Raw genomic sequence first — 25995 nt, 5'->3', positions numbered from 1 at the left:
TACCCATACCTGGACGACTGTCCTATTCAAGCAGAAAGCAAGGACATTCTTTTACAGCATCTGGCATTTGTCAAACACCTTCCAAGTTGCCTAGGGTACACAGTAAACAAAAAGAAATCAAAACTAGTGCCCTCACAAAACATAGTATTCCTGGGTTCCAGCTTGAGTACAACGGCCCAGATGGCTCATCTCATGCCAGACAACAGCTGTTTCAATTTTTCAAAATAATGGCAACAAAGACCCAACTCCCTGCAAGAAAAATTCTGCAGGCCTTGGGATTCATGGCATCTTGCATACTACTAATACCATTTGCAAAACTGCATATGAGGAAATTTACAATGGTATCTGAAAAGTGTATGGACTCAGCACAGCCACAGCTTGGAAACAATGATTCCACTCATTCCCTGCCTTCAACAGGAGTTTCTATGGTGGGTGCAGGCATGTCACCTCAAGGGTCAACCTTTCACCTTACCCTGATGTCAGGGAAGCAGCGACAGCAACTGACGCCGGACCAAGACTTTGAAATTCCGGCCGACTGCGGGGACTGCCTGACGACAGGATAAACCCAAGTGTGATGACTGCAGCAGGGTGTGCACTCTAACATCTATATTTATGGTAGGTACAAAACTGTACTTTTCTTCTCATAAGACTACAACTAGAAAACGGTGTGCTAGCAAATGCTAAAGGTTTTCTTGTCTGTCTTCCAAGTATTGCATAGACCCCTTCACAGCCGCGGTGACCACAATTCTAGTTTTTTAGCATAAAATTTCAATTGAGGTGCAGCGGCACCTATGAGTATAGTTAGCGGCCATGTCTTAACTACTATATAGGAGACATGGCATCAAAAATGTTTCACAGATTATGCAAAGCCTTCCTGAGTGGTACATTCCTATTAAGATCTCCAATAAGAGAACCGCCACCTCCCGGGATCTAAATTTGGTACAGACTACTTTAATTCTCCCAACATTCGAGCCAGCTTCCTCTTGCCCACTAAAGTTCTCCGATTCCCTTATCTCATGAGACATGGGTTAAGGATTTTTAAATTTACTGTTTTTCTTTCCTTTTCTAGTTACATTAGTCTAGCGATTAGTGTTTGCAAACAAGATCTGGGGAACTGTTGCCAGGCATCATGGGATAGGGTGTAGCCTTGAGCCAGTGAAAGCTCTTGAGCTTTAGTATTAGGTTAAGTCTGAGCCGATGGTCTGTTCTGAACACAACCATCAAGAATAAAGGCGAGATTATGGACAACAAACATGGAACGTTATGGTGAGTACATAACTTTTTTTTTTTTTTAATTGATCACAAGTTTGTGTTATGGTCATTGCCAAAATTCACTATTTTAACAGTTTGTACTCCCAAATCTACTTCATCTTTTGTAAATTGGATTGTTAGTCATAAGTAATGTATGTATTTCGGCTTGATAGTTCTGTAACTTTCTCACTCTGAGTATGAATGATGTTCTTCATCTCACATTGCTGCAGTCCTTACCTATGGGTAGTCCGCTGTCCTCGGTCGGCCCGAATACCAAAGTATTAGGCTGACGTCGGTCATGGCGCCTAGAACTGACAGGGTATAAAAGCGCATGACCGACGTCATATCCTCAGTCTTTTTTGCCGCATGGTCCGATGCAGAAGCAGCGTTGCAAGTGCCGTTCGGCGTTCTGAGATTTTTCGAATTCGAAGTTTCAGACCGATACCAAGTTGGGCTAAGTACCCTGTTGGGGAGTATTTTTTGATGTTCTTCGTTTTCCATTGCTGCAGTCCTTACTATTGGGTATAGTCCGCATCCAGTCGGCCCGAATACCAGAGTATAAGGCTGACGTCGGTCAGGGCGCATTAGACTGACGTCAGTACGTCAGGGTACTAATGCGCATGACCGCGCCATATCCTCAGTCTTTTGCCGCGTGGTCCGATGCAGAAGCAGTTTTGCGAGTGCAGGTTGGCGTTCTGAAATATTTCCGAAACCGGAGTTTCAGACCGAATCAGAGTTGGCTAAGTATCCCGTTGGGGAACATTTTGGTTTTCTTGCCTCAGTATTTAACGGATGTCAGAAAAGTGAATAACTGTATTTCTTGTGGGAAACAAATACCTCATAGGGATTACCATACATTGTGTATACCTTGTTTAGGGCCTGAGCACGACGTTGTTGGTTGCTGCTCTTGTGCTAGGTTTAACAAACGCACTATTAAGAGGAGGTTAGACTGTGCCAGATTAGTGTTTGGGAAGCGTTGCAATTATAAAATGCCGCCGGATGCTCCGGCGCCCGCTTCGTCAAGAAGCGCAAGGACAAAACAGAAGCCTAGGGTTGATGAACCGGCAGTCCCGGACGCCGGTTCTTTAGGAGGCTCAGTGGAGCCAGAGGTTTTGCCAGGAGTTTCTATGGAGTCTCAGGCAGAAACTTTACTGTTACAGGATGTACCCTCTCAGGAGGCAGGCCAGGCTGAGGGGGCTTCTCAGGTAACTATTCTTCCCTCTCTTCCCAAAGTAGTTAGAGCCTCTCCTTCTGTTGCCAAAACTTCTTTAGAGGTAGGCCAAGTTCAGCTTCAGTAGGGCTTCTCCTAGCATTTCGGGTTCTGTACCTAAGAAACATATGCTTAAAATGGCAGAAGATTTGATTACTATGATTAGAGGTTCTATGGGCCCTCCTGATAAGAGGCCTAGGGTGGAACCAGAGTTTGACAGTTTTGAACAGGGTTCAGGGGCTTCTGAGTCTTCTGGGAAGATTTGCAGGAGTATCCTCATTATTCTGATTCTGATGTGGATGATGCCACTCCTTCGGCTTCTCCTCCTGAGGATTTTTCATTTTCAGAGACTCTGCATTCCATGAGGGAGCACTTTAAATGGGAAGGCCAGGATTACTCTGATTCCAGGAAGAGGCTTAGGGAATTCTTGTTTTACCCCAGCATAGGCCCTTAGCTATACCTCCTGTGTTGAATGTGGTGGAAGATGTTTTTGCAGAGGCTTCCCTGAACCCTGATTCTTTGCCTCCTGCTCCTGTTAAACCTGATAGGTACTATAGGGTGCCCAAGCTCATAAGTATTTGTTTAAGAGTCCTAGGGCGACCCAGAAACTGTTTCTCAGGGGCCTAAAGGTGTTAAGGCCTCTGTGGTTAAAAATCCTGTTCCCACTGACAAAGAGGCAAGGGCGTTGGATAGGTGGGGTAAGAAAGTGTATACTTCTTCCACTCTAGCCATGAGAGCGTTGAATTGTCAGTTTCACATGCTGAAATATCAAAATTATCTCCTTTCACAATTGAAATCTAAGGTGGATGCTTTGGCGGAAGGTATTGATTGTAAAGAATTGCTGGATTTAGTTTATGTGTCTGAACAAGTGGGCAAGCATTCTTTGCAATGTGGTTTTGATGCTGTGCAGGCCTCCTCGAGGGTGGCTGCCACTAGTTCTGTTCTTCGAGGCATGCCTGGTTGAGGGATCAAAATTTGGCTGAGCATGTTAAGACAAGGATTTTGGATGCTCCTTTACAGTCTGATGTGTTTGGTTCACCTGTGGAAGCAGTTTTAAAGAAAATGGAGGACAAAGCTAAGTCTATGCAAACTGTTAAAGATTTTTTGCAGGTACAGCCACGAAGTTTAGTAGAAATTGGCCTGCTAAGGGGTGGACATATCCTGCTTATGATTCCCAGTCTAGGGGTAGGTCTAGACGTGGTAGGGGTAGGGCTCAAGGTTCTTTTAGGCCTAGAACAGGGAGTTCACCTGCTCAGACTTCTGGTGAGGGCAGGGGTCAGTCCTTTCGTAAACAGACCCAATGACCTGCCTTTTCAGCTGCCAGTAGATTCTCGTCTGGCAGCTCCTTTGGGAGGACGACTGTCTCTTTTCAAAGAAAATTGGGATTTAATTACTCAAGACAGATGGGTGTTGGACATCATTCACCACGGTTACAGATTTTATTTCCATACAATGCCCCCTTTCAAAGGCATGCCAGACGTTCCTCCTTCACAAAGAAAAGAGGCTCACAAGCAAGTTTCTCAGTTACTCCAAATGGGGGCCATTCAGCCAGTCCCTGTATCAGAAAGGGGCCTAGGATTTTATTCTCGCATGTTCCTAGTACCAAAGAAGGGGAACACGTGGAGACCGATTTTGGATTTATCTCTCCTCAACACTTATCTGGACATTCCCAAGTTCAAGATGTTGACGTTACAACAGCTTTTACCTCTGCTGGGCAAAGATCACTGGATGGTAACTTTAGATCTCAAGGAAGCTTACCTTCATGTGCCTATCAGGCTAAGTTACAGGAAGTATCTGCGGTTTCGAGCTGGAGATTCTCATTATCAGTTCTCTGCATTGCCCTTTGGCTTATCTACTGCCCAGAGTATTCACAAAGGTTCTGGCTCCAGTGATAGCTTACTTCCGGCTACAAGGAATTCAAATCTATCCTTATTTAGACGACTGCCTGATTCTGGCTCAAGAAAAGGAAGACCTTCTACAGCATCTGGAATATGTTATAGCAGTGCTAAGATGCCTAGGGTATTCTGTGAACGAAATAAAGTCCAGTCTAGTACCCTCTCAAGACATGTGCTTTCTGGGTGTGAGACTGAATACAGCAGCCCAGATGGCCTTTTTAACCCCGGACAAACAAAAGAGTCTATCACTTTACTTCCATCAACTATCTCATCAGTCCGTGCTGACTGCAAAGACAGTCCTTCAAGCATTAGGGTTCATGGCATCTTGTATTCTGGTGCTTCCCAATGCCAAACTGCATATGAGGAAGTTACAATGGTATCTCAAAAATGTATGGACACAGCACTGCCAGGATTTAGACACTGTCATTCAAATAATACCTTGCCTTCAAAGAGAATTTTTGTGGTGGGCTCAGGAATGTCACCTAAACAAGGGACTCTCTGTGACCCAGCCAGAGGCGAGTCAGATTTTAACGACAGATGCCTCGGACATTGCTTGGGGAGCTCATCTAAATGGAAAGTGGATACAAGACAAGTGGCCTGCCAGACTGCAGCATCTACATATCAACATGAAGGAGATGTTAGCAGTCCAGTTCGCATTACTGGCTTTCAAGGAGTTACTTCTTCCAGGGCAGGTGTTGATTCTAACAGACAACACAACTGTCATGTGGTACTTCAACAAACAAGGGGAACACATTCTTATCCTCTATGCAGGCAAGCAATGATTTTATGGGAGACTGCGCTACGCTTGCACCTAACTCTTCAGGCAAGGTTTCTGCCAGGAGCACAGAACTCCTTAGCAGATGTGTTAAGCAGACAAATCATGGATCCCCACAGTGGAAACTGGATCTTCATGTATTTCAGAAATTGACAGTGTCATGGGGAACTCCAGACATAGATCTGTTCGCTTCTCCACTAAACCACCAGCTGCCACAGTTTTGCACAAAGGGGTTTCATCACACAGCTTGGAAAGTGGATGCTCTGTCTTTCAGTTGGACAAACCTTCATGTGTATGCCTTTCCACCTCTGCCTCTTCTTCCAAAGGTACTGTTAAAGGTCAGACAGGACAGGCCAAGGATGATTTTGATAGCTCCAGATTGGCCTCGGCAACACTGGTACCCACTACTACGGAGTCTGGTACAGAAGCCTCCATGGCCTTTACCTTTGATTCCACATCTGTTATCCCAGAAGGACGGTCATCTGCTCAATGTCAAGCTTCAATCTCTTCATCTGACAGCTTGGCATATTCTGTGTTGAAACACAGCAGGTCTCAACTTCCTCAACAAGTTTTAAATGTGATTATGGAAGCTAGAAGACCTAGTACAAGGAAAGTGTACGCAGAAAAATGGAAGAGATTTTTATTTCGGAGTAAAGCAAAGAATTTGGAGATTTCTGAGCCTTATTTAAGTATGGCTCTTCAATATCTTACTGAGTTACTGGACAAGGGTCTGTCCTTCTCTTCCATTAAGATTCATGCTGCAGCAATCTCAGCTCACTATGATTGTGACCCACCATTGTTTTCATCCTTTGTTCAAGCAGTTTCTTAGAGGGGCAAAGAATATTAGACCCCAATGAGAGCTCCTACTCCTGCTTGGGATCTCAATTTTGTGTTGGAAAACTTACTCTACAACCTTTTGAGCCTCGGCTACTGCTGAATTGAAATATTTGTCATGGAAGACTGCTTTTTGTTGGCTATTACTTCTGCAAGAAGGGTGTCTGAGTTGCAGGCCCTTATGGCAGTCGAGCCCTTTTGATTTTCCATAAGGATAGGGTATCATTACGTACTAATCCTTCCTTTATGCCTAAGGTGGTTTCTAGTGTGGCTTTAAACCAAACTATTCATTTGCCTACTTTTTATGCAGACCCCAAAATAAAGGGGAAAAGATTTTGCATACTTTAGATGTACACAGGCAATTGCGTTATTACTTAAGCAGAACTAAGGATTTTAGGCAGTCTCAGCAGTTGTTTGTTTCTTTTGCTTTGAGTTCAGGGCAAGCCTGTGTCAAAACAAACTATTTCTAGGTGGATTGGCTTTTGCATTGCATTTTGTTATTCCCATCATGGCAAGGAGATTCCAGCTGGGATTAGGCCTCATTCCACTAGGGCTACTGCCACTTCAACAGCATTTCTACGGGGTGGCAACTAAGGATATTTTGGAAGCAGCTACTTGGAGTTCAGTGCATACTTTCTCTAAGCATTATCACCTTCCTATCTACTCTAAGTCTAGGGCTGGTTTTGCCACAGCTGTTTTGCAAGGCATGTTGTCAGCTCCTGCTTCTTTATGATTTGCCAGCCTCCCTTACCTCTGCTTTGGGATTCTACCCAATTAGAAGGACTGCAGCAATGGAAAGCGAAGAACATAGTACAGTTTTGTACCTACCATAAATGTAGATGTTCGAGGATTCCATTGCTGCAGTCCAATTTACCCTCCCTCCTTCCCCTCTGTGTTTAGGGGTGGTTGTGTAGGTGAGTTTACATGCTTATTTTTTTGTATGTATTGTTCATGTTTTGGTGCAGGTATTTTGGGCCTTGTCTTTTTAGGGTCTTCTGACATCTGGGGCAAGAAAAGACTGAGGATATGACGCCGGTCATGCGCATTAGTACCCTGACGTGACGCCAGTCTAATGCGCCTGACCGACGTCAGCCTTATACTCTGGTATTCGGGCCGACTGGATGCGGACTATACCCAATAGTAAGGACTGCAGCAATGGAATCCTCGAACATCTACATTTATGGTAGGTACAAAACTGTACTTTTTTTCTTGCCTCAGTTATTTACCGGATGTCAGAAAAAGTGAATAATTGTATTTCTTGTGGGAAACAGATACCGCATAGGGATTACCACCGCTTTGTATACCTTGTTTGGGACCGGAGCACGTAGTAGGGTGTCGGTTTTGTGCTAGGTTCAATAAGTGCACTATAAAACGGAGGTTAGATTGCGCTAGGTTAGTCTTTGGCAAACGGTGTAATTATAATATGCCGTCGGATCCTCAGACGCCCGCTTCCACTAAGAAGCGCAAAGACAAATCTGTAAAGCTTAGGCAGGATGATTCGTCCGTTTCGGACGTTGGTACTTTAGAGGCTACAGGGGAGCAGGTGGACCCGGCTGAAGTTCCTGTTGAAACTCAGGGGGAAACTTTGATTTTGCAAGAGGTGGCCTCGCAGGAGTCAGGTCAGGCTGAAGGGGCCTCTCAGGTTACTATTCTCCCTACTGTAGCTAGGGTGGTTAGGCCTTCTGCTACTATCTCTAAGGCTACTTCTAAGGGCAGGTCTGTTTTGTCTTCCTCTGGTGTCAGTCCTGGTTCATCAGGGTCTGTGCCTAAAAAGCACATGCTTAAAATGGCAGAAGATTTGATTACTTTAATTAGAGGTTCTATGCCCCCTCCTGATAAGAGGCCCAGGGTAGAGACAGAGTTGGAAAGTTTGGAACAGGCCTCAGATGATTCAGTCTTCTGGGGAAGACATGCAAGATTTTCCTACTTATTCGGATTCTGATGCAGAGGATTCCTCTCCTTCTGCTTCTCCCCCTGAGGATTTTTCATTTTCAGAAACTTTACATTCCATGCGGGAACATTTTAAGTGGGAAGGACAGGATTTCTCTGATTCCCGGAAAAGGCTTAGGGAGTTCTTGTTTCTACCACAGCATAGACCCTTAGCTATTCCTCCAGTTTTGGATGATGTTCAAGATGTTTTCTCGGAGGCTTCACTTAATCCAGATTCTGTGCCTCCTGCGCCAGTCAAACCGGACAGGTATTACAGGGTGCCTGAGGCTCATAAGTATCTGTATAAAAGTCCTAGAGCAGACCCAGAAACCATTAGTCAGGGGCCTAAGGGTGTTAGAGCTTCTGTTGTAAAAAATCCGGTTCCTCTAGATAAAGAGGCTAGAGCTTTGGATAGATGGGGTAAGAAGGTATATACCTCTTCTTCGTTGGCAATGAGGGCTTTAAATTGCCAGTTTCATATGTTGAAATATCAGAATTTCCTCCTTTCTCAGCTAAAATCTAAAGTGGATGCTTTAGCAGAGGGTATAGAGTGTAAAGAATTGCAAGATTTGGTACATGTTTCTGAACAGGTGGGCAAGCATTCTTTGCAGTGTGGCTTTGATGCTGTACAGGCTTCTTCTAGGGTGGCGCCACTGGTTCAGTTATTCAAGGCACGCCTGGCTTAAGGATCAGAATTTGTCAGAGCATGTTAAGACTAGAATTCTGGATGCTCCTTTACAGTCTGAAGTTTTGTTTGGTCCTCCTGTGGAGTCTGTATTAAAGAAAATGGAGGACAAGGCTAAGTCTATGCAGACTGTTAAAGATTTTTTGCAGGTGCAACCTCCAAAGTTTAGTAGAAATTGGCCTGCTAAAGGATGGACGCATTCTTCTGATTCTCAGTCTAGGGGCAGATCTAGACGTGGTAGGGGCAGAGCTCAGAGTTCCTTCAGACCTAGAACATGGAGTTCGCCTGCACAGTCTGCAGGTGAGGGCAGGGGTCAGTCCTTTCGTAAACAGACCCAATGACCTGCATTTTCAGCTGCCAGATTCCTCTTGCCTGGCAGCTCCTCTGGGAGGAAAGTTAGCACTTTTCAAGCAAAATTGGCTTTTGGTCACCCAGGACAAATGGGTGTTGGACATTATAAACCGAGGCTACAAGTTTTATTTCCATACATTACCTCCTTTCAAAGGTATGCCAGACGTTCCTCCTCGACAAAGGATAGAGGCTCACAAACAGATTTCTTTACTACTTCAAATAGGAGCTATACAGCCAGTTCCTCTGTCAGAAGTGGGCCTAGGATTTTATTCTCGCCTGTTTCTAGTTCCAAAGAAAGGGAACACATGGAGACCAATTTTGGATTTATCTATCCTCAACACTTACCTGGACATTCCAAAGTTCAAGATGCTGACGTTACAACAGCTTTTGCCTCTGTTGGGAAAAGATCACTGGATGGTAACTCTGGATCTCAGAGGCTTATCTTCATGTTCCTATCAGGCCAAGTTGCAGGAGATACCTGCATTTTCGAGCTGGAAATTTACATTATCAGTTCTCTGCATTGCCCTTTGGCTTATCTACTGCGCCCAGAGTGTTCACAAAGGTTCTGGCTCCAGTGATAGCTTTTTTCAGGTTAAGAGGAATTCAGATTTATCCTTATTTGGACGATTGCCTGATTATTGCTCGAGAGGGACGAACTTCTTCATCATCTACAGTATGTGATGGCAGTGTTAAGATGCCTAGGGTATTCTGTGAACGAAACAAAGTCCAGTCTAGTACCCTCTCAAGACATGTGCTTTCTGGGTGTGAGACTGAATACAGCTTCCCAGATGGCCTTTTTGACCCCGGACAAACAAAGAAGCCTTTCTCTTTATTTCCATCAAATGTCTCTACAGTCCAGGCTGACTGCAAAGACAGTCCTTCAAGCCTTGGGGTTCATGGCATCTTGTATTCTGGTGCTTCCCAATGCCAAACTGCATATGAGGAAGCTTCAATGGTATCTCAAAATGTATGGACACAACACTGCCAAGATCTAGACACTGTCATTCAGTTAATACCTTGCATTCAGAAGGAATTTTTGTGGTGGGCTCAGGAATGTCACCTAAACAAGGGACTCTCTGTGACCCGACCAGAGGCGAGTCAGATTCTAACGACAGATGCCTCGGACAAGGCTTGGGGAGCACACCTCAATGGAAAATGGGTGCAAGACACGTGGCCTGTCAGACTTCAACATTTGCATATCAACTTGAAAGAGATGTTAGCAGTCCAGTTTGCATTAATGGCTTTCAAGGATTTACTTCATCCAGGGCAGGTGTTGATTCAAACAGACAACACAACTGTCATGTGGTACATCAACAAGCAAGGGGGAACCCATTCATACCCTCTTTGCAGGCAAGCGATGATTTTGTGGGAGACTGCTCTCAGTTTACAACTCACTCTTCAGGCAAGGTTTCTGCCAGGAGCACAGAACTCCTTAGCAGATGTGTTGAGCAGACAAATAGTGGATCCTCACGAGTGGAAATTGGATCCTCATGTATTCCAGCAGTTGACAGTGTTATGGGGGACTCCAGACATAGATCTGTTCGCTTCTCCACTAAATTACCAGTTGCCAAAGTTTTGCACAAAAAAGTATCATCACACAGCTTGGAAAGTGGATGCTATGTCATTCAGTTGGAGCAATCTTCATGTTTATGCATTTCCACCTCTGCCTCTCCTTCCCAAGGTACTCTTGAAAGCCAGACAAGACGAGCCAGTCATGATTCTGATAGCACCGGATTGGCCTCGACAGCACTGGTACCCACTTCTGAGGAGTTTAGTGAGGCAACCTCCATGGCCTCTACCTTTAATTCCACATCTTTTGTCTCAGGAGGGCAGTCACTTCCTCAATGTCAGGATTCAGTCTCTGCATCTAACAGCCTGGCATATTCTGTTCTAGACCCTGGAGGGTCTCAGCTTCCACAACAAGTTTTGAATGTTATTTTGGAGGCCAGAAGGCCTAGTACCAGGAAAGTTTACGTGGATAAATGGAGGAGATTTTTTATTTGGAGCAAAGCAAAGGCATTTGATGTTTCCAAGCCTAATTTAAGTGCTTCTCTTCAATACCTTACTGAGTTATTGGACAAAGATTTGTCTTTCTCTATAAAGATTCATGCTGCAGCCATTTCTGCTCACTATGATTGTGATCCTCCTTTATTCTCTCATCCTGTGTTTAAGCAATTTCTTAGAGGGGCAAAGAACATAAGACCCCCACGTAGAGCTCCTACTCCTGCTTGGGATCTCAATTTTGTGTTGGAAAAACTTACTCTACAACCTTTTGAGCCTGCAGCTACTGCCGAATTAAAGTATTTGTCATGGAAGACTGCTTTTTTGTTGGCCATTACTTCTACAAGAAGGGTTTCTGAATTACAGGCCCTTATGGCAGTGGAGCCTTTCCTAATTTTTCATAAAGACAGGGTATCTTTGCGTACTAATCCTTCCTTTATGCCTAAAGTGGTTTCTAGTGTGGCTTTAAATCAAACTATTCATTTGCCTACTTTTTATGCTAATCCCCAAAATAAAGGGGAGAAGATTTTGCATACTTTGGATATTCACAGGCAGTTACGTTATTACTTGAGCAGAACCAAGGAGTTCAGACAGTCTCAGCAGTTGTTTGTTTCTTTTGCTTCGGGTTTTCAGGGTAAACCTGTGTCAAAACAAATTATTTCTAAATGGATTGGGAGTTGTATTTCTTTGTTATTCCCATCATGGTAGGGAGGTTCCGGCTGGAGTTAGACCTCATTCTACTAGGGCTACTGCCACTTCTACTGCCTTTCTAAGGGGGGTAGCTACAAAAGATATTTTGGAAGCAGCTACTTGGAGTTCAGTACATACTTTCTCTAAACATTACCACCTTCCTCTTTATTCTAAATCTAGGGCTGGGTTTGCCACTGCAATATTACAGGGCATTTTAGCAGCCCCTAATGCTTTATGATTTTTCCATCCTCCCATTCCCGTTGCTTTGGGATTCTACCCATAGGTAAGGACTGCAGCAATGTGAGATGAAGAACATAGTACAGTTTTGTACCTACCATAAATGTAGATGTTCGAAGATCCACATTGCTGCAGTCCAATTTACCCTCCCTCCTTCCCCACTGCTGTTTGTTATGGTTATATAGTTTGGGTGGTGGTGGTTGTTGGACATGCTTTTGGGAGGTATTCTGTTTTTGGCTGTGGCCTCTATGTTTAGGGCCTTCTGACATCTGGGGCAAGAAAAGACTGAGGATATGATGTCGGTCATGCGCTTTTATACCCTGATGCTCTGATGTCAGTTCTAGGCGCCATGACCGACGTCAGCCTAATACTTTGGTATTCGGGCCGACCGAGGACAGCGGACTACCCATAGGTAAGGACTGCAGCAATGTGGATCTTCGAACATCTACATTTATGGTAGGTACAAAACTGTACTTTTTCTGTGCTGCCAGTTAACAGACTTATTGCATTCCTAACCACTGTCAAGTACCCAGCAAGCCAGTGTAGCCAGAATGAGGTTTACTTCCATTGTGAATGTTTAAAAAGTTGCAATACTGGTTGCAGTTAAGTTGGCTTCTTAAACAGTGGGAAGATTAATTTTCCAAGAGTGTTATTCACATGCAGTGTTGGTGAATATTACTTTTAGATAAAAGCTATGGATTTTGCATTTCGTTTGGTGAAAAATGGTCGGAATGTCTCTAACCCATTTGTTTTCTGTGCATTTCTTTGTTTCACTCCATGTCAGTCTTCAGTGTTTTGATTTGCTTAATCTAGCTCTTAACTGTTTAAATTTTAACAGGAGTCGATGGGAAGAATGAGAGGCAAATTGAGTAGTGCCCTGCTTGTTGTAGTTTACTGTTTGGTTGGTCAGGTGGACCCAAATTCTGTTTTCTTCATACATTTTTGTAAACTTTAGTTTTAATATGGAATTTGGAGCCTTTTATATTTTTGGATGTCAGAGGCATCCATCTGTGGTGGTATTTAAGACTTTTGACAAGGGGGGGCGGTTTGCATAAAGGTTTTACAGAATTGTACTGAAGTGTTTAAAGTTTGTAATTTGTAGTGCTTGGAACTTAATTTCTGATGTCTTTTGCTACAGATGGAGAAATTTAAAGCCTGTAGGAGAACGTGTTCCTGGTACGCGATTCATTGCCTTTAAAGTGCCACTGAAGGGGGTATGTTTTTCTTTACTGTTTCAGGAATTCTGATAGACTTTTTAGCATACAGTGCATGGTATATAGTGTGTATATATGAATGCAGCTTGGATATTGGGATTATTTCTCACCATTTATGTGTTAAACATTAACTGGGTTATAGCTCCATTTGACAGAAAATTGACAGTTTTGTGCTGGGAGACAAAGCTGACGGTTTTCCTTTTCCACCTGTTTTTTTTCTGCTCATGACATGTAATCATCAAGCCTACTGGTCTCTGCAAACTGGCCAGATTCTCCCTGCAGTGTATAGTGGGGGATTCCTATTGGGAACAGCAGTGTTAAAATGGCAGTGCAGTGTTTGCTACTGCTATGAGTGCAGTTTTGCATTTTTTTTTTTTTGCTTGGCTGTGTATGAATATGCTTTTAAATTTTGAGATCTGTCTTAATTGTTGGAACATGGCAGTTTTGTAATCTTTAAGAATTTTTCTTAGTCCTTTCTCTGGTTTGTCTTGCTGCTTTACTTACAAAGATGTTTTGTAGAATTCCTGGATGCCAAGAAGTGTGGACTGATAACTATTGGATCTTTGCTGCAGCAGAATTAACTACCTATGTGTTTTGCTGAAAGCATATGTCATTCCTGATATTTGCATCTTTCCCAGATGTTTTCCATAGTGCAGCCTTTTGGCTGACATGCAGTGTAAAGGGAGAAGTTTTGTGCCATGTTTCCAAGTTCACTTTGCTTTCAAGAAGTGAGTTTTATATTCATTCTTTTGAGTCCATTCCAGGTGGTCACCTTCCAGGGAATGTCCTTTACAAAGTTTGAGAGCACTTCATTCTTGAGCTTGTACTGATGTAGCTGTTTTAGATTGTAAGCTTAATGTTAGTGATTTTTGCCTTTTCCAGATTTTCTATAGCCTTTTGTGTATCCCTGGAAAAGTCAGCAAGGATGCACATGGAGAAAAATTCTACCAAGGGTCTTGAGTACACAGTGCCTTTTTATGCCTTTGAGAAGAACACTAAGTCTTGTCTTTGTATTCTGCAAAATCTCTGGGCTTGCTTAGGCCAGAAGAGATGTAAATTTCTAGTAAAGTCCAGCTGTCTGCCGAGGGAGCATTCTGTCTCTGGTCTAAAACAGAGAAACACTGAAAGATGGCATGTTGACAAAATATATAATTTCAGTTGGCTGTATTTGTAAACCCATAAAGACTTTCAGCTCTAACAAGTTTTACTGGTGTTGACCTTAGTGAGGTGCCTTGTGCTTTCCAGTCTGGTATTTAAAGGCAAGTCTCTACCTTCCTAATATACAGAGGCAGACAGTGATTTATTTTTACCCTGCCTGATGTCCTTCAAGGATGCATCTGCAGTCATAACATATGGGTTGTCCTGCCTCAGGCAGCCCTTCGGTCGGCCGGATTCCAAAGTCTGGGTCTGGCCTCGGCTGATGTCGCACTTTCCCCGACGTCAGAGCGTCAGGGGTATAAAAGCATCAGCCGACACCATTTTCCTCAGTCTTTCTTGCCGCGCGGTGCCCGAAGCAGAAGCTATTCGCAAGTGCTGGTCGGTCAGATCCAGAGATTTTAGCTACAGAAGACTTCGAAAAAAAGCTAAATACCCCGTTGGGGACTCTTTCTTGCCTCAGCCGATGTCAGACAAAGTAAATAATTGTTTAACTTGTGGGAAACAAATACCTCATAAGGATTTCCATTCTTACTGCCTTCCTTGCTTAGGCCCAGACCACGACGTATCGGCCTGTTTAGCCTGTGCCTCCTTCAACCGACGAACTCTTAGACGTCGGTCGGAGTTTGCAGAGGAATTTTTTTGAGCCGATTTTGCATATAAAATGCTGTCTGAGACTCCGACTTCGCATATGGTCAAAAAATGCAAGGCAAAGGACAGACACTCGCGGCCCGCGGTTTTGGCTGAAACCACGGCTAGGCCTACCGCGAGTGTCTCTGTTTCGGCCGAAACAGAGTCCTCTGCGATTCCTTCTTCCGAAACCATACTTCCGACCGCCGAGGCCCGATAGGCCCCGGCTGAGTCAGCTTCAGAACTACCTACCGAAGCTAGTGTTCAGGATTTGTCCGACACCATACCTTTGGACATTTCTACCCCTGCATGTGGGGCTGCTAGGCCCCCAGCTTCTATGTCCATTAAGGCCTTCTCTAGGGCTAAAGCTGCCAAACTTTCAAAAGCTTTGCCTGCCAAATCTACACCCCAGAGGCCTACCTCTAGTTCTCAGATCCTCAGCCTGGCTGAGGACCTTATTTCCTTAATTAGGGGTTCACAACCTCACCCAGACAGGGCCTCTCAACCTCCTCCATACAAAAGGCCCAGGACTGATCCCTCTGAACCCCACTCCTCAGATGATTCCACAGATGGATCTGAGTTGTCAGACCACCAGGAAGGGGCTTACTCGCCTTATGAGGATTCAGATGCAGAGGAATCTATCCCTTCGGCCTCCCCTCCTGAAGAGTTTTCCTTTGGGGAGACTTTACACTCCATGAGAGAACACTTTCAGTGGCAAGGTCAGGATTTCTCTGATTCTAGAAAAAGATTACGGACCTTTTTGCATTTGCCTCAGCATTGGCCCTTGGCTATACCTCCGGTTCTAAATATAATTGATGATGTGTACAATGATGTCAGTACAGCCCCTTTTACTCTTCCTCCGGCCCCTGCTAAACCTGACAGATATTACAGGGTGCCGGATTCTCATTTCCATCTGTATAAAGCCCATTCTGCAGACCCAGAAACTATTTCTCAGGGCCCTAAAGGGTTTGCAGCCGCTACTGCCAAAAACCCCCTATCCTCTGATAGAGAGTCTAGAGCTTTAGAGAGATGGGGTAAGAAGGTGTATACATCTGCAACTCTTTCTGTCAGGGCATTAAACTGTCAATTCCATATGATACAGTACCAAGAGTATTTGTTAGATGAACTGAATAAGAAACTTTCTTCTCCTGAACCCCTAGACCGTAAATCCCTTCAGGATTTGGTACATAACACAAAACAGGTTAGTAATCATTTTTTAAAATGTGGCTATGATGCACTGGAGGCTTCATTTAGATCAGCTATGACTGGGGCAGTTATTCGTAGGCATGCCTGGCTGAAGGAGCTAACTTTGCCAGACCATGTCAAAGTTAAACTCCTCGATGCTCCAGTGGAGAAACAAAATTTATTTGGCTCCCCTGCTCAGGAGATTCTAAAAAAGGTTGAAGAAAAAGCAAAATCTGTGCAAACAGTTAAAGATTTCCTGCAAGTTCAACCACCGAGATTCAGCAGAAACTGGCCTACAAAGAATTGGTCCTTTCCAGACTTGGACAGAGCCCAGAGAGGCAGGAACAGGTGCTCTAGAGGCAGAGGTCAATCGAAGGGCTCCTACAGAGGCCATCAGTGGCAGCCTGCCAACCAGAGGAGTAGTGCAACAGCTACAACAACCACTACTGCAGGACAGACTCAATGACTTGACTCTGATTCCGCCTACCAGGGATCACCTGGAAGCACCCTTGGGCGGAAAGCTGGCTTTATTCTCAAAAAACTGGTATTATATTACAAAGGATACATGGGCATTGCAAATAATAGACAAAGGATACAGGTTTCACTTCCACACTTTGCCAAAAAGAAGCGGAATGCCAAACCTTCCACCAAATCAGAAGGCAGAGGCTTTAAAACAAATCAGCAATTTACTTCAGATGAAAGCTATAGAAAAGGTACCATGTTCAGAACAAGGCCAAGGATTTTACTCCAGACTATTCCTTGTACCAAGAAAAGAAAATCAATGGAGGCCTATTCTCGACCTGTCCGCTCAACACTTATCTCATTGTGCCAAAATTCAAAATGCTGACCCTACAGCAACTTCTTCCCATGTTGGGCAAGGAGTCTTGGCTGGTGACTCTAGATCTCAAGGAGGCATACCTGCACGTCCCTATCCGACCAAGTTGCAGAAGACACCTCAGATTTCTTACAGGATCAGAGCATGATCAATTCTCAGCATTGCCCTTTGGCTTATCTACTGCGCCCAGAGTGTTCACGAAATGCCTGGCATCAGTAGTTGCACATTGCAGACTACAGGGAATTCAAATTTATCCATACCTGGACGACTGCCTAATACAAGCGGACAACAAGAAGAAACTGTTAAAGGACTTGGCCTATGCCATACACCTGTTACAGGCCTTGGGATACACAGTCAACATCCAAAAGTCAAGACTAGATCCATCCCTAAGGATCACCTTCTTGGGTGCAGATCTGGACGCAAACACCCAAATGGCCTTTCTCAAAGAAGAAAAGCAAAAACAACTTCCATATTATTTCATGATTTTGACAAGACAAACTCAGCTTACTGCAAGGAAAATCCTGCAGGCCCTGGGTTACATGGCATCCTGCATAATTCTAATCCCACATGCCAGACTGCATATGAGGAAATTACAATGGTACCTAAGGAGTGTATGATCTCAACACAGTCAGTTTAGAAACCATGATACCAATCATTCCATGCATTCAAAAGGAATTCCTGTGGTGGGCTCAGGCCTGCCAGTCCAACAGAGGGTTGCCTTTCAACAAACCAAAAGCAAGGCAGACCATCACCACAGACGCCTCTGACCGAGAATGGGGAGCACACATGGAGGACATGCATCCAAGGCCTATGGCCTCAAGGGCAGCTAAGCATGCACATAAACCAAAAGGAAATGCTGGCAGTGAGGCATCTGTTAATAAGGACGGACAACACCACGGTCATGTGGTACATAAACACAGGGTGGCGCACATTCTTACCCGCTATGCCGGATGGCTATGAATCTGTGGGATCTATGCCTGAATCTAAATATCCAACTACAGGCCCAATTCGTGCCAGGGAAAGAAAACGCACTGGCCGACAACCTAAGCAGAACTACTATGGATGCACACGAATGGATGCTACACCCAGACATCTTCAAGCTCATAACAAAGACATGGGGAATGCCGGAGATCTGTTCGCCTCCCCACTCAACCATCAACTGAAGACATTCTGCTCAGACATACCACCCACAAGCTTGGAGGGTGGACTGACTCTCTTTCAGCTGGAAAGCCCTAGCAGTATAAGCCTTCCCACCTCTCCCATTGATGCACAAGGTTCTACTGAAAATCAGGGAGGAACAGCCAAAAGTGATACTAATAGCTCCGGACTGGCCAAGACAACACTGGTATCCACTATTGAGAAACATGTCTCGGGCAAAATCATGGCCTCTCCCCCTATGGCCTCTTCTTCTAACGCAGAACAATTTCAAGACCCTGCATCCCAACTTGAAAACATTGCAGCTAACTGCCTGGAAAATTACTTAAATCCCAATCAAACTGTTTTATCTCAGAGGGTAAAGGACATTATCCTGGAGGCTCACAGGCCTTCCACAAGGAAGACATATTCAGCTAAATGGAAGAGATTTCCTATTTGGAGCACATCAAAGGGCACAGATGTCACAGTGGCAAACCTAGCACATATCCTAGAATATTTAGCAGAATTGTTCCTCAATGGCCTGTCTTATTCTTCCATTAAGATTCATGCTTCAGCAATTTCAGCAGAATACAATGTGGATCCACCTATCTTCTCACACCTTCTCCTCAGACAATTTGAGAGGGATCAAAAATGTTAAACCTCCAATAAGACCCCCTCTACCTGCCTGGGATCTCAACTTTGTGCTGGAAAAACTGACACTACCTCCTTTTGAACCAGCAGCATCAGCGGATCTACAGTTTCTATCTTGGAAAACTGCATTCCTTCTGGCAATCACTTCAGCAAGAAGAGTATCTGAGTTACAAGCATTAATGGCAGTGCAGCCTTTTCTTTTCCACCAGGACAGAGTGTCACTAAGAACCAATCCTACTTTTATGCCAAAGGTGGTATCTAGGGTATCCTTGAACCAAGCTATTCACTTGCCTACGTTCTTCCCTAATCCACAGAACAAAGGGGAAAAACTTTTGCACACCCTGGATATACACAGACAACTACGCTACTATTTGGACAGAACAAAAACTAGCAGAAAAACTGACCAACTTTTTGTAGCATATGCAACTGGGGTGCAAGGAAGAGCAATTTCCAAACAGACAATTTAAAAATGGATAGGAAATTACATTCGCTTTTGCTACTCTTTTTTTTCATGGAAAGACAGTTCCTGAAAATATCAGGCCTCACTCCACAAGGGCCACGGCCACCACTACAGCCTTCCTACGGGGGGTGGCTACCAAGGACATTTTAGAAGCTGCTACTTGGACCTCCGTGCATACATTTGCCAAGCATTACAATCTACCTTTATACTCTAGATCCAGAGCAGGGTTTGCAACTGCAGTCCTGCAGGGATCTTAACTACACCATCCTTTTCTTAGTACCTCCACCCCCAGATTGGCTATGGTATTCTACCCATATGTTATGACTGCAGATGCATCCTTGAAGGACATAGTACAGTTTTGTACCTACCATAAATGTAGATGTCCGATAGGTATGCATCTGCAGTCAGGATTACCCTCCCTCCTTCCCCTCTTTGGTATTCCTAGGGTGCTTACCCCTCTTTTAGCTAGCTGGGGGAATCTATTATGGTGTATTTGTTTGTTTATTCATGTATATAATTTGCAAATGTTTTTCAGCATTTATCCAAATTTAGCCTTCCTAGAGGGCATCTGGGGCAAGAAAAACTGAGGAAAATGGCGTCGGCTGATGCTTTTATACCCCTGACGCTCTGACGGGGAAAGTGCGACAGCCGAGGCCAGACCCAGACTTTGGAATCCGGCCGACCAAAGGGCTGCCTGAGGCAGGACAACCCATATGTTATGACTGCAGATGCATACCTATCGGACATCTACATTTATGGTAGGTACAAAACTGTACTTTTTCTTTGCAGGTCGTAGAAGCTTTTTTCATATACCAATGCTTGAGGTCAGATGTCCTTAAAGGATGTCCTCTTCAGGGGTCATGTCTACTTCTGAATTTAATTTTCTTACAGTTGCCGGTCCGGAAGAGGCTCATTATTTTAATCACTTTTGCAGCAGCCTTAGCTGTATGGGTTATATCAAGATACAGCAGTTAGCTTTCAGTGCTTTAAGAGCACCATTCATAAGTTCAGAGACTGTACAACTCTAGCAGAGTTGTAGAAAATCAATTGTTTGGGTGTCTTCAAAGCTTTCCTGCTGCTAAAAAATTCTCCTCTGGTGGGCTTTAAAGAATTGGTGGTTGACTACTGTTTCTCCATTGCTGGGAAGAGAATTTCTTTAGGGAGAAATCCTTCCACTTTTAAATTTTATTGAAGAAACTTCACCTTTTCTGCAAAAAAACATTTGGTGGCTTTTGGCATGTCCATGACAGGCATGGGAGAACCAGATTTGTTGACCTTGAAGGAAGGAGCAGAAAATGCCTCTGTGCCCAGGGATATAGGGGCTGGTATAAGAAAGGAATTCATTTTTTTGAAGTTTCATAGTATAATCAAGCAAATGAGCACAGTAGGCATACTTTAGAATGTCTTTGCCTCCCATGCATATAAGGTACCAGGTTCGATCCTGACCTTTGGTCAGTCTGTTGTGCAAGTTTTCACCCCCCCCCTCACAAAATCATGCTGTGGGTGTTTCCACCTCAGATTCACCAAGAAATGTAATGGAGTAATGGGCAGCAGCAACACAGATTCTAGGTGGTGCCTGTTGGAGGGAAAGTTGTAGAGACCAGCTGCTTTAGGCATCAGCTGTGATGTGCTTTATCCTCTAGATAGGAAAACACAGCTCAAAGGCTGCATGGCATGTCAGGGCTAGTAACTCAGTGTAAAATTTGACTCAAGTGACCTGGTCACACCATCACCAGAAATGGGTATGGGTATTTGCTGGTCGTATCTATTCGACCTATGACAGGGATGCATACTGATTAGGGAAGGTGTTTTTGCCCTTGATGACCAGTGTGTGCCTCTGAGAAGGTTACCTTTTCATATGATAGATTTTCTAATCTTAGATTTCTGTTGAGCAATTCCTTAAGTATAAACACATGTTCAAGTTGGTGTTTTTCCTGTTAAGGTTGTAAAGTTTGTCCTAAGATAAGAACTTTAAATGGTATCGAGAATAATAGGGTGTGTAGAGCCACACACAGGTTCACCTGCAGTTCTAGTGGGGTTTAGTGTATGTCATTGGTTGTGGGTGTCCTGTTCTAAAATGGTACATAGGACAAATGAAGAGACAGATTAAGAAGCACATCCTCGAACATTTGGGAATATTAGACATAGTAGATTGGATAGCCCAGTTGCCAACCATTTTTGTATCTATCATGGGGGCTACTTTATTTTTTAGTGTATTGGGAAAACTTTTGTCAACAGGGTGACATTTTTACAAATTAGCTTTGGAAGCTAAATTCATTGTTAATTTTAACAGTTTGCATCCAACAGGTTTAAATCTAGAAGTAAATTTCAATGTTTATATTTTGCATAGGAAATAGTGGGAACAATAATGGGAACAAATGTTTCTGACTCATTCTGTGTTTGGTTAAAGGGATGATGTTCTTCATTCCACATTGCTGCAGTCCTAACTATTGGGTAGTCCGCTGTCCAGTCGGCCCGAATACCAAAGTATATGGCTGACGTTGGTCAGGGCGCATTACTGACGTCAGTACGTCAGGATACTAATGCGCATGACCGACGTCATATCCTCAGTCTTTTTTGCCGCATGGTCCGATGCAGAAGCAATTTTGCGAGTGCAGGTTGGCGTTCTGAAAGTTTCTGAAGTCAGAGTTTCAGACCGAATCAAAGTTGGCTAAGTACCCCGTTGGGGAATATTTTGGTTTTTTCTTGCCTCAGTATTTAACCGGATGTCAGAAAAAGTGAATAACTGTATTTCTTGTGGGAAACGGATACCTCATAGGGATTACCATACTTTGTGTATACCTTGTTTTAGGGCCTGAGCACGACGTTGTTGGATGCCGCTCTTGTGCTAGATTTAACAAGCACTATTAAGAGAAGGTTAGACTGTGCCAGGCTAGTTTTGGGAAGCGTTGTAATTATAAAATGCCGCCGGATGCTCCGGCCCGCTTCGGCAAAAAAGCGCAAGGACAAAGCAGCAAAGCCTAGAGTGGAAGAACCGTCAGTCCCAGACGTCGGTTCTTTAGAAGGCTCAGTGGAGCCGGAGGTTCTGCCAGGAGTTTCTTTGGAGTCTCAGGGAGAGACTTTACTGTTACAGGATGTATCCTCTCAGGAAGTAGGCCAGGCTGAGGGGGCTTCTCAGGTGGCTGTTCTTCCCTCTCTTCCTAAGGTGGTTAGAGCCTCCCTTCTGTTTCCAAGGCTTCCTTGAGAGGCAGGCCAAGTTTAGCTTCAGTGGAGGTTTCTCCTGGTGCTTCAGGGTCTTTGCCTAAGAAACATATGCTTAAAATGGCAGAGGATTTGATTACTATGATTAGAGGTTCTATGCCCCCTCCTGATAAGAGGCCTAGGGTGGAACCTGAGTTTGAGAGTTTTGAGCAATGTTCGGAGGCTTCTGAGTCTTCGCTGAAGACTTGCAGGAGTATCCTCCTTATTCTGATTCTGATGTGGATGATTCTACTCCTTCAGCTTCTCCTCCTGAGGATTTTTCATTTTCAGAGACACTGCATTCCATGAGGGAGCATTTTAAATGGGAAGGTCAAGATTTCTCTGATTCAAGGAAGAGGCTTAGGGAATTCTTGTTTTACCCCAGCATAGGCCTTTAGCTATACCTCCTGTTCTGAATGTGGTGGAAGATGTTTTTGCAGAGGCTTCCTGAATCCTGATTCTTTGCCTCCTGCCCCAGTTAAACGGATAGGTACTATAGGGTGCCTGAAGCTCATAAGTATCTTTTAAGAGTCCTAGGGCAGACCCGGAAACTGTCTCTCAGGGGCCTAAAGGTGTGAAGGCCTCTGTTGTTAAAATCCTGTTCCTCCTGATAGAGGCAAGGGCTTTGGATAGATGGGGAAAGAAAGTGTATACTTCTTCCACTTTAGCCATGAGGCGTTGGATTGTCAGTTCACATGTTAAAATATCAGAATTATCTCCTTTCACAATTGAAATCTAAGGTGGATGCTCTGGCAGAAAGGTATTGGGTGTAAAGAGTTGCAGGATTTAGTTCATGTGTCTGAACAGGTGGGTAAACATTCCTTGCAGTGTGGTTTTGATGCGTGCAGGCCTCCTCGAGGGTGGCTGCCACTGGTTCTGTTCTTCGTAGGCACGCCTGGTTGAGAGATCAAATTTAGCTGAGCATGTTAAAACAAGGATTTTGGATGCTCCTTTACAGTCTGATGTGTTTGGATTCTGCCTGTGGAAGCAGTTTTAAAGAAAATGGAGGACAAGGCTAAGTCTATGCAAACTGTTAAGGATTTTTTGCAGGTGCAGCCTCCAAGTTTAGTAGAAATTGGCCTACTAAGGGATGGACTTATCCTGCTTATGATTCCCAGTCTAGGGGTAGGTCCTAGACGTGGTAGGGGCAGAGCTCAAGGTTCTTTTAGGCCTAGGACAGGAGTTCCCTGCTCCAGACTTCTGGTGAGGCAGGGGTCAGTCCTTTCGTAAGCAGACCCAATGACCTGCCTTTCAGCTGCCAGTACATTCTCGCCTGGCAGCACCTTTGGGAGGAAGGCTGTCTCTTTTCAAAGAAAATTGGGATTTAATTACCCAAGACAGATGGGTTCTGGATATCATTCACCACGGTTACAGGTTTTATTTCCATACCTTGCCTCCTTTCAAAGGCATGCCAGACATTCCTCCTCTACAAAGAACAGAGGCTCACAAGCAAATTTCTCTGTTGCTCCAAATAGGGGCCATTCAGCCAGTTCCTGTGCCAGACAGGGGCCTAGGATTTTATTCTTGCCTGTTCCTAGTACCGAAGAAAGGAACCGTGGAGACCAATTTTGGATTTATCTATCCTCAACACTTATCTGGACATTCCCAAGTTCAAAATGTTGACGTTACAACAGCTTTTACCTCTGTTGAGCAAAGATCACTGGATGGTAACTTTAGATCTCAAGGAAGCTTACCTTCATGTGCCTATAAGACTAAGTTGCAGGAAGTATCTGGATTTTAGAGCTGGAAATTCTCATCAGTTCTCTGCATTGCCCTTTGAAGCTTATCTACTGTGCCCAGAGTATTCACAAAGGTTCTGGCTCCAGTGATAGCTTACTTCAGGCTAAAAGGAATTCAAATCTATCTTACTTGGACGACTGCCTGATTCTGGCTCAAGAAAAGGAAGACCTTCTACAGCATTTGGAATATGTCATAGCAGTGCTAAAGATGCCTAGGGTATTCTGTGAACGAAATAAAGTCCAGTCTAGTACCCTCTCAAGACATGTGCTTTCTGGGTGTGAGACTGAATACAGCAGCCCAGATGGCCTTTTTTTAACCCCGGACAAACAAAAGAATCTTTCCAGTTACTTCCATCACCTATCTCTTCAGTCCGGGCTGACTGCAAGGACAGTCCTTCAAGCCTTAGGGTTCATGGCATCTTGTATTCTGGTGCTTCCCAATGCCAAACTGCATATGAGGAAGCTACAATGAGATCTCAAAATGTATGGACACAGCACTGCCAGGATTTGGACACTGTCATTTAATAATACCTTGCATTCAAGGAATTTTTGTGGTGGGCTCAGAGATGTCACCTAAACAAAGGGACTCTCTGTGACCCGCCAGAGAGGCGGTCGATTCTAACGACAGATGCCTCAGACCTTGCTTGGGAGCTCATCTAAATGGAAAGTGGATACAGACAAGTGGCCTGCCAGACTACAGCATCTACATATCAACATGAAAGATGTTAGCAGTCCAGTTTGCATTAATGGCTTTCAAGGAGTTACTTCTTCCAGGACAGGTGTTGATTCTAACAGACAACACAACTGTCATGTGGTACATCAACAAACAAGGGGACAAAGACACATTCTTACCCATTGTGCAAGCAAGCAATGATTTTATGGGAGACCGCTTCAGCTTTGCAACTTAACTCTTCAGGCAAGGTTTCTGCCGGAGCACAGAACTCCTTAGCAGATGTGTTAAGCAGACAAATCATGGATCCCCACGAGTGGAAACTGGATCTTCATGTATTTCAAAAATTGACAGTGTCATGGGGAACTCCAGACATAGATCTGTTCGCTTCTCCACTAAACCACCAGGAGTCAAAGTTTTGCACAAAGAGGTTTCATCACACAGCTTGGAAAGTGGATGCTCTTTCTTTCAGTTGGAAAAATCTTCATGTGTATGCTTTTCCACCTCTGCCTCTTCTTCCAATGGTGCTTCTAAAGGTCAGACAAGACAAGCCAAGGATGATTTTAATAGCTCCAGATTGGCCTCGGCAGCACTGGTACCCACTACTGAGGAGTCTGGTAAGGAAGCCTCCATGGCCTTTACCCTTGATTCCACACCTGTTGTCTCAGAGGGACGGTCACCTGCTCAATGTCAAGCTTCACTCTCCATCTAACAGCCTGGCATATTCTGTTTTGAAAGATAGCAGGTCTCAACTTCCTCAACAAGTTTTGAATGTGATTATGGAAGCCAGAAGGCCTAGTACAAGGAAAGTGTACCAGAAAAATGGAAGAGATTTTATTTTGGAGTGCAGCAACAATTTGGAGATTTCTGGAGCCTAAATTTGAGTGTGGCTCTTCAATATCTTACTGAGTTATTGGACAAAGGTTTGTCTTTTCTCTTCCATTAAGATTCATGCCTGTGAGCAATTTCAGCTCACTATGATTGTGACCCACCATTGCTTTTCTCGCAGATCCTTTGTTCAAGCAATTTCTTAGAGGGGCAAAGCAATATAAGACCCCACGAGGAGCTCCTACTCCTCTGCTTTTTCTGGGATCTCAATTTTGTGTTGGAGAAACTTACTCTTACAATCCTTTTGAGCCTGCAAGTGCTACTGCTGAATTGGAAATACTTGCCCAGCGCAAGACTGCTTTTTGTTGGCCACACACTTCTGCAAGAAGGAAGTTTCTGAGTTGCAGGCCCTTATGGCAGTAGAGCCTTTTTTTT

General features: G+C 44.2%; 1 protein-coding gene across 2 annotated transcripts in view; it reads left to right on the top strand.

Annotated features, from left to right (window-relative positions):
* The window catches only part of LOC122789336 (RNA/RNP complex-1-interacting phosphatase-like), a 676254-nt gene that overhangs the window by 279794 nt on the left and 370465 nt on the right, over nt 1–25995 (top strand). For both annotated transcript variants that reach the window (XM_044056703.1, XM_044056702.1), the window contains exon 3: nt 12997–13072. In XM_044056703.1, the coding sequence (XP_043912638.1) occupies nt 12997–13072 (76 nt within the window). The remainder of the gene's footprint in view (nt 1–12996; nt 13073–25995) is intronic.

This window comes from Protopterus annectens, chromosome 14.part0, assembly GCF_019279795.1.
Source record: "Protopterus annectens isolate FY-2018-M chromosome 14.part0, PAN1.0, whole genome shotgun sequence".
Lineage (NCBI taxonomy): Eukaryota > Metazoa > Chordata > Ceratodontiformes > Protopteridae > Protopterus > Protopterus annectens.
Note: the sequence above shows the minus strand (reverse complement) of the source record. Positions and strands in the feature narration are given on the sequence as shown.